At 42.9% G+C, this 13877-nt stretch overlaps 1 protein-coding gene across 15 annotated transcripts in view; it reads left to right on the plus strand.

The window, feature by feature from the left end:
- The window catches only part of PPFIBP2 (PPFIB scaffold protein 2), a 358545-nt gene that overhangs the window by 329655 nt on the left and 15013 nt on the right, over positions 1-13877 (plus strand). For 14 of the 15 annotated variants that reach the window (XM_077460920.1, XM_077460921.1, XM_077460924.1 and 11 more), the window contains 3 exons: positions 2704-2829; positions 5515-5703; positions 11727-11882. In XM_077460920.1, coding sequence (XP_077317046.1) covers positions 2704-2829; positions 5515-5703; positions 11727-11882 — 471 coding nt within the window. Of the gene's footprint in view, positions 1-2703; positions 2830-5514; positions 5704-11726; positions 12393-13877 lie in introns of those variants that run through there. The other variant, XM_077460934.1, reaches the window with a different exon arrangement.

Raw genomic sequence — 13877 nt, forward strand, 5'->3', positions numbered from 1 at the left:
TGCCACCACGATGCTTCACTGAAGGGATGGTATTGGCCAGGTGATGAGCGGTGCCTGGTTTCCTCCAGACGTGACGCTTGCCATTCAGGCCAAAGAGTTCAATCTTTCATCAGACCAAAGAATTTTGTTTCTCATGGTCTGAGAGTCCTTCAGGTGCCTTTTGGCAAACTTTGGGTAGGCTGTCATGTGCCTTTTTACTGAGTGGCTTCCGTCTGGCCACTCTACCATACAGACCTGATTGGTAGAGTACTGCAGAAATGGTTCTTCTGGAAGGTTCTAATCTCTCCAGAGAAATACTGGAGCTCTGTCAGAGTGACCATCGGGTTCTTGGCCAACTCCCTGACTAAGTCCCTTCTCCCCCATTCGCTCAGTTTGGATTGGCAGCCCACTCTAAGAAGAGTCCTGGTGGTTCCAAACTTCTTCCATTTACGAATGATGGAGGCCACTGTGCTCATTGGGTCCTTCAATGCTGCAGAAAGTTTTCTGTACCCTTCCCCAGATCTGTGCCTCAATACAATCCTGTCTCGGAGATCTACAGACCATTACTTGGACTTCATGGCTTGGTTTGTGCTCCGACATGCACTGTTTAAATGTGGGACCTTATGTAGACAAAGGTTTGTGTGTCTTTCCAAATCGTGTCCAATTAACTGAATTTACCACAGGCAAAGCTGTGGAATCAGGAGGCACCTGAGCTCAATTTTGAGTGCCATGGCAAAGGCTGTGAATACTTATGTACATGAGATTTGGGCGGTACAGTGGTGTAGTGGTTAGCACTCTCACCTAGCAGTAAAAAGGGTCGCTGGTTCGAATCCCAACCACGACACTACCTGCCTGGAGTTTGCATGTTCTCCCTGTGCCTACGTGGGTTTCCTCCGGGTACTCCGGTTTCCTCCCACCCTCCAAAGACATGCAGGTAGGCTAATTAGCTTCTGTCCAAAATTGGCCCTAGTATATGAATGGGGACCTTGGATTGTGGGCTCCTTGAGGGTAGGGACCAATGTGAGTGTGCAATGTACAGGGATAGGGGCAATTGTAGACACTCACTCAGGTTGAACTGGATGGACTGGTGTCTTTATTCAACCTTACTAACTATGAAACTATTTATTTTTTTGTTTTTTATCATTAATCATTTGCAAAGATTTCAAACGTGTTTCATGTCGTCATTATGGGGTATTGTTTGTAGAATTTTGGGGAAAATAATGAATTTATTCCATTTTGGAAGAAGGTTGTAACATAAAATGTGGAAAAAGTGAAGCGATGTGAATACTTTCCGTATGCACTGTAGTACTGAATTTACAGTTTATAACTTTCATTGGTGCTTCTCATCTTCACGGGAATGAGCTGACAGTGCAGTCTTGAGCCAGTGTGTTGGTTTGGAGATAGGAGTGGGGGGGGAGGAGGGGAGTGACTTGCCATCCTAGGCTACAAGGTTATGCACCTACCTACTGGTGCACATAGTGTAGGGAGACACCAATTCCAGTCCCTGCATGCAAGAGCAGCTCCATAGGACACTGCAAGAGAAAGGAGCTGACCTTAAACGGGGAAACCTGGGGTAGAGTCACGGCACCAACTTAAACTGGAACATATGTGATGATTTAAAAGTTGAAGAAGCTGCATACTCCATAAGTAATTGAATCAGGTGCTAAAAAAAATTATAGGTGTATTACTTTTTGGGGGAAATGCATAGTCTTTTTAATGTTTTTTCCATATTATAGGCATTTCATATCCACGATTTAAGCTCACCATACATATTACAATCTGACTGTACAACCTCTTTAGATCTACCAACAGCTAACTGGTGTGAGGGCCTGTCTGATTGGATACGAGTTGAATTGTTAGTCTAGATTGGACTTTGTGTTACATAGTTTTTGTAAATCTAAAGCTGGCCCTACCTGTTACACTCTGTACAATATCTTTTAGATCTATTATTATGCCTGAATGAATTCAAATTCAGTGTATTGTAATATTAAATGTATTCATTTATTTTCCTATATACTACACTTAGACGGCACCCTCTGCTGTTTTCTTTACTGTTATATTAGACTAGCCTTTCTCAACCAAGGCTCCACGGACCTTTGGACATCAGTCCTTCAGAATCTGCCACTTTAATAGAGCTATGATTGTAAATTGTATGTTTGCTGGCAAATTGCTTTAATTATTACTTCTCCTCCTTTATATAAAGGCTAAGTCCACCTCTGGAACTGTTTACCCCTCTACTGAGGGTGTATTATGTAAAATGCTCCGCAACCTCCCTCCTTCCCCATGACAGTGTGCTGGGGTTCCTCTTCCCGCACCCGTTGTCACATTTTAAAATCAGCGTCATTCATTCAAAGGAATCTGCGAATGAGAAAACGGCAAGTCCTGTATTTCACTACAGCAGACGAACTTGATATTTCAATGAGCCACGAGTGTGCTGATCAGTACACCCATAGTCCATTCATACTCCCTCCAGTTTGCAAGCTGGCAGCCTGTACAGAGGCATGGGCTGAAAGCTGGAGGGAAGGTGTGTAGAAGCTTGGAATTGCAGCCGCGATCTGCTAATAAAATACTTTTGCAGGCACCTGTTTTAAAAAAATATAAAATGCACATTAACCTGCAAAATGTATTTATTTTTTTAAGTTGAACTTAAGAAATAAGGCTTGTATCCTTAGCTCTGACTCCTTTCCAAAACCCTTAATGTCTGCGTCTTTATCACCTGGACAGAATAATATCTCCCCGTCAGAAGTGGTCCAGTGGTCCAACCACAGAGTCATGGAGTGGCTGCGATCTGTAGATCTGGCTGAATACGCACCAAATCTTCGGGGCAGCGGCGTTCACGGAGGACTAATTGTAAGAATTTTTTTATTTTTTTTTATTTGCTTCATAAATCTGTGCAGCAACGCCTTTCAATATTCAAATTTTATGTTTCAAGAACTGATTTTTGCTTACCGTTTAGAAAAACTGTTTTAAAGAGACCCTGTATTCAAGCTTCACCTTGTGTTTTTTTTTTTTGTTTTTTTCTTAGCTGCAGGTCAAATGCCTTCACAATAGTTTTCCCTGATGGGTGTCTTAATCTCCTGCATACATCAGGCTTGATTTACTAAGGCAAATACACTGTGCACTTTACAAAGTGCAGTTGCTCCAGAGCTTAGTAAATGATCAGAAGCTCTGCTGACTTCCATCATCCAATCATGTGCAAGTAAAAATGTGTTTTGTTTTTTTCCTTGCATGTGATTGGCTACTCTTTGCAAAGTGAAGCTTTACCTCATTTACCTCTGGGGCGACTGCAAAGTGCACAGTCTATTTGCCTTTAGTAAATCAACCCCATTGTCAGCTGCTGGGCACCAGCATCTTGGCTCCTACAGCCATGGATCATTCTGTCAGTTGTCACCATGCCTAAATCGCAGCCATGTGTAGTCTTATTCTTGCTGAATATACACTGCTAAGCCCTGCCTTATATGGGGAGGGGAGACCATGCTGAACATTTGTACATGGTTGCAGGGTGGTTGTGGTGCAGCCCCATTTGCCTGGATGGGTGGCGGTACTGCCTATGCAACTTAAGATGGGGCAGCTGGGGGGGGGGGGTAAAAATGGTTCAGCTGTGCATTTTTACTCCCCCCCCCCCCCCCAACTGCATCTAAATGAGCCACTACTGGGTTGTGTTGTGGTGTGTGTGTGTGTGTGTGTGTGTGTGTGTGTGTGTGTGTGTTGTTGTTGTGTTTTTTTTTTTTTTTTTTTCCTTGATGCTGACCAGTAGTTTTATTCAATCCAACCCGGAAATGTCCAGCCATTCCCATGTATTAAGGAAGCTTATCATCGCTGTCCTCCTTCTTTGAATGCTAGTGTAGCACTCTCTACATGGGTAGGTGCTACTGGTGAGTATAGGCAAATTTAGGCAGGCCTAGCTGGAAGTTAGGCCTGTTTGTTTAGGTTTGTGTGGGCTGGGAGTGGCTCAGAGTTAGCAGCAAGTGAGTTGCAGGCTGTGTCACTGAGACCTCTCCTTCTAGAGGATTCTAGAAGGAGAGGAGAGGTAGAGCTGCCTGGGGTGTTCTAAGCAGCCCTGACCAATCCCAAACCTGGATTGGCAGGGGGCAGACCTTTTAAAATACCTAGAGTCAGCCCAGCGGAGGAGGAGTTGTCAGGTGGAAGAACTGGAGATATGGAGTACTAGGCTGTCTGAGCATTTGAGGGAGCTCCCCATGACCCTTCGGCTCAATTGCAGGATGGAGCCCTTCAAGAGAGCGTGAAGGTTCTGGACAGGAGGCACAGGAGGAGCAAGAGGACAGCAGGAGCTAGTACTGCTAGGCAAGTCTTCAGGAGGGAACCACCGGTTGCAGCCAGGAGGGATGGCGAGTGACATGTACAGTCAGGACGACTGGGGAGGCATGCCTGAGGGGACTGAGGGGAAACAGATGGGTATAGAGCTAGTAGTGAGGACTGCAATGTCATGGGCAGTGGAGTCGGGCAACTGCAGACATGAGGGCTGGCAGGTCTTGAAGAGGGCTGACTGGGAGTAGTAATCCATCAATAGGACAGCTAGCGCTAAAGAATTTCTACTTATGCTACACTATAGGGGCCTGCTGTCCCTACCTGCAAAGGGGCAATTGCTGAGGCCTGGCTGAGCCAGTGTCAGACCTGAGGATTAAGGCCCCATTAACACCTGAGAATTTTGTAGCTTGAAGCCTGCAGCTACAAAAGGCTGGAGAGGAAAAACATCACTTTTTTTTTCTATGGAGATGGTTCACATCTCCACTCCAAAACGCCTGGAGTCAGAAGCTCCAAAACGCCTGAAACAAGTTCTGGAACTTTTTTTTGCATTGGTGACCTTGTGACCAGTACAAAATCGTGGCCAAATCGCAGTAAAATTGCTCAACTTTATGCCTGAAAACACTACGCTCAGGTGTGAATGGGGCCTAATGCCGCGTACACACGATCGGAAAAAGACCGATGAGAGCTTTTCATCGGAAAATGCGACCGCGTGTATGCTCCATCGAAATTTAGCTGTCCGAATTTCCGCCAGCCAAAAATCTATAGCATGTTCTCAGTTTTCCCGACGGAAAAACTTTCTATCAGAAATTCCGATCGTGTGTATGCAATTCCGACATGCCAAAAATCACGCATGCTCAGATTCAACTAAGAGACAGAAGCTATTGGCTACTAGCTATTGAACTTCCTTTTTCTATCTTTTTGTCTGGAGTTATACTTTAAATGGACCCATATTTATTTTGCCAGATGCCGGTGTTCTATAGATGGATGAAGCCAAAAAGTATTCAGACCCCCTGTGCTGTTGGAATTCATAGTAGTCACGTGTTCTACCCATTGGGACCTTGTTATTCCATTATTCAAAAAAATCAAGATTTTGTTTTATCCCGAGGACAAAAATCTCAGCCAATGTTCTAGGGACTTCTCTTTGATTAACAAGTCTGCCCCAACCGCAGGCTTAATTTAAGAGAATCTGAAAATGAGAGAATGAGTAATGAATGAATTATTCATGGCGTAGTCTCAGCTGATGAATAGATGGTTCTGTCTCCACAGATACTAGAACCTCGATTTAATTCGGATACCCTCGCCATGCTCTTAAACATTCCGGCGCAGAAGACACTACTCAGGAGACATCTAGCCACTAACTTCAGCTTGCTGATTGGCCCAGAAGCTCAACAGGAAAAAAGAGAGATTATGGATTCCACAACCTACTCGCCTCTGTCCACCACTGCCAAAGTCCGGGTGCGTTAATATTGTAAAGCACATTACTTCAATGTATGTGTTTCTGGATTTTTCTGTTTATTTAAAGCTGAATTTCAGGTATGGATATTGTTGCATATGATCCAGCTTGGAATAATGTAAGTATGAAGACACTATACTTGTGGGGTCCCATCCACGTGAAAGCTGGAAAACACTGTAGCAGTCACCGCTACCGTCTCAACTAACTTCCAGGTCTCATGGCAAGTGGCTCCATTGTGTATGGAGGTCACCCGCTTGGCACAGGCACCAATAAGGGAACACTTTGCATGTTCTCAATTAATACCAGCCATTCTCTGATTGGAAGAGGTGCGGCGGTGACATCTCAATCCCCATCTTGTCCAATTGAGTAATGCTTTGCTTTCATTTAAAAAATGCAAACTGTTCCTTGAATGGGGCCTGTGCCAAGTGAGTCGCCCCCTGTGTTCAGTAGGTAGCAGGGTAGCTGCACGGGACTCAGAAGTGAGCACCAATCCCTGTATGAGCTGTGCCAACTACACAGATGTAAAACTTCCATGGCGATCCCACAGGTATGGCACATTCTTACATTCGTTCAAGCAATGTAAAAATTGCCATACCTAAACTTCAGCTTTAGGCTCGATTCACCCTGATGTGATGCATTACATCACATGTGATTCACACCACATTCCTATGCAAATCGCATACGATTCTGTGTGGTGCGATTTGGGACCATCATTTCATATGGCACAAATCGCACCACATCACGCCACACTGCAATCGGAATGCGTGGGTGTTCATACCAATGTGATCCGGGTTCTAGCAATTGCACTGCATTCTGCGACCTGCTTTTGGGGTATCGTTAACTTTCAATTGACACCCACAGCAGATTGCATGAACACAGTGTGATTGCTGTGCAATATGGGAAACGCAGCAATTCCTTTTTGTCTCCCACTTTGCATCAGTGTGAACCGAGCCTGATGTGATGCAGGAAATACACTGCATTTTACCATATTGCGCCGCATAGCAATTGTCCTGTTGTCATGCGATCTGCTGCAGGTGTCAGTTAAACGTTAACGACAGCCCAAAAGCAGGTCCTAGAATGCAGTTCACTTGCTTGAATAGGATCGCATGGGTATGAATACATGCAATCTGCTTCCAGCGCGGCAAAAAAAAAAGGTGCCTGCACCTTGTTCATGTGGTGTGATACATGCCATACAAAATGATGGGCTCAAATTTCACTGCACAGAATTGCATGTTATTTGCACATAAATGCGGTGCGAATCACATATGATGCATCACATCAGTGTAAACCCAGCATTAGGGTGTATCTGTGTTGTCTATAAGTGTTCATGCACACAAGGTTTAAATAATGCCTCTTTTACATGCATTTGGTGTTACTTTTTCTGAGTGTAAAATCACCTCTGTCAGTCTGTCCATTCATACATAGGCGTTTATATGTGTATTAGAAGAGAAGCATTTACAGGCTGAAAAAAAACATTTCCAATATGCATGAGCAGTAATTGATAAGCTAGATACTGGAATGTCATGCCAAAATGCATTGCCATTTAAGTCCCAGGGTAGCAAATGTCAACCAGACCCAGCATGGTCATGATCTGACCTTTCTTTCCAACCTTCATGTTACCTTCCACATATAATGGGCATCCTCACTGACCATTGGGACAATGCGTATTGTTGGAAAGGCGAAGCTGGCTTTTGGTTTATTTTTTTTAACGACTTGTTATCGGGGGAAATTTTGGAAATTGGCAGATAAAAATCACCTACAATCACACAGTTTAATACATTTAATGACAACACAGGTTTAATAGACTAAAAATAAGAGATTTAACAAGCACACATAGTAGCAAGTCCAAATATATTATTCTGAAATAATATATTTTGGTGATCTGAATAAACACTTGCATGGCTCCCTACATAGTCACTCTCAAATCAATGGCTTGCTGTTCCTCTTAAGCCCAGAGTCTGGGTTAATCCTCCAGATACAAGACTGTACAAGACTGTAATGAAAGAAAAAAAATACAGATGGCGCAACCATCCAAGTGTAGAATATTTTTTGCACAAAGGGTTAAAAGAATAAAATGCACTCGCATATAAATGTGTGGTTATTGGCACATCATCTTGAGCATCAGAAGGGGGACCCGAGATATAAAAGTGGTTGTAAACCCGATTTCATAAAATCTGTAGTGTTTACTTCTCTCTCCAAAGCTCTAAGTCTCAAGTCTTTCTGCTGCTCCGTTCCTCTGTTATCAGCATGATAACTTCTGACAAACTCTCTGACGCTGGAGATAAAAGCAGCTTGAAATTTTGTGTCGGGGAGGGAACTTGGAGATAAATAAGAAGTTTTTGTTCCTCTTCCTAAATGGGGGAGGGGGGGTCACTTTCCCACCAATCAGCTCTCGCACAGTGTAAGCCCAGACTTCACACCCACTGCACTTCCAAAAGAATGTAGAGAAGGAAAGACAGCAGATATACATGTAAAACTTATGTAGGGAGATTTGTTTCATCTGTGTGTATCATCTTAGGTTGTTCACTTCATTGCGTATATGTGAGGGTTTACATCCACTCTAAAGCAGACCATGCCATGTAGGCAGCTGGGTAATGCAGAGTGGTGCCTGGAAGCGGGCAGAGTATTGCAGGAAGTGGCTGCCACTGGAGGATGCACTGCAGAGCCAGCCTGGAGCATGGAGTGGTTGGGTGTCAGCACAGCAGGTCCACTTCTGCGGGAGCAGATGATGTTAGACTAGGGGGCGTGGCTACACATTTCAGGGCCAGATTCACCCCTTTCTCAAGATGGCGCTGCATTAATATCTCAAGTCACTTTTGCAATGCTTGATGATGTGCCCATAACCACACTTTTGTACAGTATAGGAGTGCATTTTATGCTTTTAACCCCCTCTGCAATAAATACTCTACACTTAAATGGTTGCACCCTCTGTACTTTTTTTTTTTTTTTATATTCATCTGACATAACTAAGGTTTTTTTTTTTTGCTACTCCACTTTGCATTTCATGGTGTCTTTCTAATTAAAGGGATTCTATTTTGTCTAATGCTGATCACCACATAGGGCCTGTCTACAGAATGCTCAGACACACCACAGCACTGCGTTTTCCGCAGGCAGAACAGCATTTGAGCTTGTTATACAAAAACATATTGAAGTCATTGTGCTTCTTGAATGGCATAGAAGTCTAGGTAACATGCACAGCAATTAGCACTGGGCCCATTAGCATAAACGGTCCAGCTTTGCCCTTATTTCAACATTTCTCTTTCCTGCTTGCACTATTGATGGTGTCCTCATGATGTGTTTATTAGTGTAGTAAAAAAAAAACCTTCCTACTCACACAGGGGTAATCTTTTCCAAGAAATTGGCATGAATGAAGCTAATTGGTTTGCTTTTTTGCATTAGTGCTCAGTGGAATTTAGCTATGTAGCTGCATCTCTGCTTTTAATTATAGAAAAAAAAGGTTATTGGAATACATTTTATTAAGAATTAAGAGGTAGTGTTTTACTGGCAATATATATCCACATCATGGGGATAATTAAATTGGAAGTGAAGACAACCAGCTAAATCCGCAGCTGAAATATGCAAGTGTGAAGTTTCCTGTGTGCTGGGAAAAAAATGCAGCTACTTCTCCAATTAAAAAATCCTTCAGACAACACTGCCAGGTTCTGACCTCACTTCCCTCTACTGCACTTAAAGGGGTTGTAAAGGTAATTTTTTTATTTTCTACATAGGTTCCTTTAAGCTAGGGCATTGTTGGTTCACTTACCTTTTCCTTTGATTTCCCTTCTAAATGTTTTTTTGCTTTGTCTGAATATCTCACTTCCTGTTTCTCCTCAGTAAACTTCTCACCATCATCCGAGCTGGTGGTTAGTCAGCCAGAACAGCTTACTGAACAGCTTACTGGGGTGAAACAGGAAGTGAGAAATTTAGACAAAGAAAACAAAGAAAAAAAACATTTAGAATGGAAATCGAAGGAAAAGATAAGTGAACCAACAATGCACTAGCTTATAGGAACCTATGTAGAAAATAAAAAAATTACCTTTACAACCCCTTTAAGGCAATAGAGCTTGGTCAAGGACCACCCCAGAATATGATTGGCTAGTGAAAGGACAACAACACACTAATGAGGTTGGACCTGTGCACTCCCATCCAATCAGCTAGCGAACTCTGTTCTGTACAATTTACTAGTGTCATTGTCTTAAAATTATACTAAACACCCACTGTTTAATTGACATTGCCCCTTCTCTTTCTGCATATGGATGATGGCATTGTAATTGTTTTAATAAAAAAAGTACCCTTTTACCTATGCGATATACAGCTTTCACATGACTCAGATCTTTCCCAGCCTGTCTGCAGGGGAACATAAGCAGGAGGAGTTTCTAGTCCTCTACTACTGGTCACATGTTCAAAAAAAAAGCTTTTGGAATACGGAGTCAAAAGAAATAATATCAATAAACCATTTTAAATCATCATTCTAATGTATATTTAAAAGCAAATCTTTGTGTTATTTTTTTTGGAATAACATGGGTGGATTTCTGCCAGTCGCAGGCTGTGTCACGCCCCTCCAGCTTGTGTTTTGAAATTAAAGGGAGGTGAAGTCTCCATCAGTTTACATGCAATATCCCACTCCCATTTTGTTTTTCGCTGATTAGTGGGCATTGAGGAGGGAGTGGGCTGTGATTAAGCACTGTGTATATACCCACAAGTTTATTTCTATAGTCACGTTGGCATTAAGGAGGAGGGAGAAGGCTGTCCTTTATCACTGTGTATATACCCACAAGTGTATTTCTATAGTCACGTGATCATGTGCAGATCTGCCAACACTGCTCTACAATATCCTAGCTGTGTTGGGGACAAGGATAGAAGGGGGAGATAGAGAACAGCAGGATCATCACTTTTTTTTTTTTTGCAGAATACACAAAACAAATCTCATGGGGAGTAGGAAAAGCGTTTGATAGGTTTTTCTTTTTATTTTATTTTTTATTTTTTTATGATGTGGGTTTAGTGACACTTTAAGCTGGCCAAACACACAGCCAATTTCCTAGTGAACTAACCAAAATTGGAATCATGGGTGGCCCTGTCGGCACCCTCCACTTAACATCCTTCAACCTGATCAGAAGAACCAGGTGGAAAATTGTTGACTGGACAGCTGCTGCATCTAATCTGATGCAGCCACTGTTTGGGTATTCTGACATCCATGGGTGCTGGCTTTCATAATACAATATCCAGCAGGGAAGATTGCTCCATTCACACTATTTGGCATGAATGGGGGTTGTCAATAGCTCTTGTTCATCCTTGTTCCATGCTGGCCCTATCTCTCCTGGATAAATCTTGCTGTTCAGTGAGCTCCAAGAGGCTAATCTAAAGGCCTACTGAGGGTAGTATTAAATATTCCATTTACCCCAGTTTTATACACCATTAAAAACACAACCAAAGCCAGCCATAGACAGCTCAGATCTCGGCCACTTCAGCAGGGGCCGGGTGAGATTCAAACCATGCATGGGCAGGTGAATGTACCCAAGTTGATCGATTTTTTTTTTTTTTTTTTCTTTTTTTTCCTTATTGAGTACAACCAGCCTGCTGGATTTTACATGCGATTATTGCTAGTGACTGTTATAGCCGCTAGCAATAATCACTTTGCTCTCCTGGCAGGGATGGCTTCCCCTGCAAGGAAAACACAATGGCTCAGCGGGAGGGATTCCCCTGTCAACACTGACTATGTTGATGGGGTAATCCTAGCAAACTTATTTCCTGCAACCCGTGGTTGCAGGAAGAAAAAAATTGCTCCATCTATGGCCAGCTTAAATATAAGTATTTTTTTATATCTGACTACACTTTCACTTTAAAAGACCGCTTTACCTCGCTATATACCAACACTAACCCATCCATATTCCCAAAGCTATTCTAAACCAATTTGCACTAACTCCTCATCCTCTACACCCCCCCCCCCACCCCCCCAATAGAATACCAATGCCTTTTTTCAAAGTGTAATCTTCCATTTCAATCATTGATACCATTGTTATTTCAGCCAAAGAAGCTTGGACTGTCCAATTTTGGCCATCTCCGCAAGAAGAAATTTGACGACTCCACAGACTATGTGTGCCCGGTGGATGCCAGCCCCCAGAAAAGCGAAGTCAAGGCCCCCAACAACAGTCCTGTAAAAGAGGCTGACAAACTGGAGCAGGTGGGCAGACTAATCTGATGGCATCCGCATTTGGCATCACCCCCTCCCCTACATACATCCCCCCCCCCCTTATTGTCATCTGTGTCTTTAACCACGTATCGCCATGTAACCACCCAACCGTCTTTACCAGCATGGCTTCACCCAAAAGACAGACTTTTTGCTTTTGTAGAAGAAGTAAATCTATATTTGAGATATTTTTATATGATGTCGAGCATGGCCTGGCGCTGGAGTTGCATCATAGACACTTTACCGATTTTATACAGAGGCTGCATTGTTGTCTGCTGAAGAAAATTCTAATTTAACTGCAAATATTTAAATATGATTAAGATTATGAACTGTGTAAATAGTCGCTGAGCAGTGTTATGATGATTGGGTTTTATTGAGGTCTGAGAAGTATGGAAGAAAATGAGTTTTCAGATGAAAATGTTACGTGTACAGTATATAAAAGACTGCTAGATTATTGATTGATCACTGAAGATGTAATAAATGAACATTATTAAGTTATGTAAACCATCCATCTCCTGGCTTCATTTCATTGTAACCCTTCATTCTAACCTGTTTGGTATGTATTGTGGTGAATACATATTGTTCAATTAAACCTTCCAAATTCAGGGTGGTCAACTGTGCAAAATGTATAGACTGTCTGTTAAACCCAAAAATGTCACATATTACAACTTACCAATTTTGGATGTGGTGGCCGCATTTGTTGTGGTCTTTTTTTTTTTTTTCACCTAGATCCTTCTAGTGGCACACTTCTGTCCCTTAATGTCTACGCTCATTTTTCCATTGTATCTATGGAGGCAACCTTAGTTATCACTGGACTTAGTATGTTTGCCTTTGTTCATCTCTATTATGGTGGATTGATGGGACTAGTAGTTTACACAATAAAGAAGGTCCTTTGTGCTTTGTTTTAAGCTCACTGGAAGCCAGTGGCGGCTGGTGCTCCAAATTTTGGGGGGCGCAAACAAACTGAAAAATACTGAACCCCCCCCATCATATCGAGCCACTTGTGCCCCTCAAATGCAGCCACTGAGCCCATTAAAAGCAGGCACTTGTGCCCACCAACCCCCCCCCAGGGGGTATGTGGCTCTGGCAGCACCCCAATCCCCCCCACGCAGCTCTGACAGAGCCGAGGGGACTTGCCATAGCACTGCAGCAGCACCTCTCAGAGCAGCAGCTACCTCCGCTCCAGCGCATGTCTCCTCCGCTTCTCTTCCTAAGCGCAAGGCATCCAATAGGGTTGGCTGGTGCTTTAGTAAATCAGGAAGCAAGTCTGACGCCCTTCCTGATTGGTAGGAAGGTTAGTGTGGAAATAGCAAAAATGTATTTGCTATCATCACACAATTAGACGCACTCTCTGCGCCCTGAGCCCATACTATTTTTAAGCCGTTTAGAGCCTCTAGCTCTAATCAGGTGCCCCCCCGCCATAGAAATCCATGCATCCGGCAGCCTGAAAAGGGGCCGGCACATGGATGGTGGGGGCAGCGCCCGTGTGCCCACAGTGCACGGGCCGCCACTGCTGAAAGCATCAAGCTCATTGCATTTCTGGCAAGGTCAACAGGAATTTTCTGTATTTGCTAGGAATTTTTTTAGCTTTTTCTTCTGAAAAATAACTGATGCAGCCACCACCTCTAAGGATGGGTAAGCTATAATTTTATACAAATTTTGGTTTGAGGTTAAAATTGATAGTTGTATGCAAAGTCTGTGGGAACATTTTTAAATCCATGTAAAATGAATACATTTTGAGTTGGCAACCCTAACATGGACCTAGTGGGCTCCAGGGATTAACTGTCTCCAGATATTAATTTTAACATCACATAACATTTTGGTGGGTATGTTTAATCTCTTACTAATAACTGCTTGTGTGTCCTATTGGTTATGGTAAATGCAGAGAATGGAGACAACATTTTGTGAATAGAAGTTTGGAGAAAATCTTGCAACTCAAAGGGATATATTTATTCAAAAAAATACTGTGCAAATGTCTGAGACATCAAA

The sequence above is a fragment of the Lithobates pipiens genome, unplaced genomic scaffold (genome assembly GCF_037356315.1).
Source record: "Lithobates pipiens isolate NorthernLeopardFrog02 unplaced genomic scaffold, aLitPip1_a1.2 Scaffold_10, whole genome shotgun sequence".
In the NCBI taxonomy this organism is placed as follows: domain Eukaryota; kingdom Metazoa; phylum Chordata; class Amphibia; order Anura; family Ranidae; genus Lithobates; species Lithobates pipiens.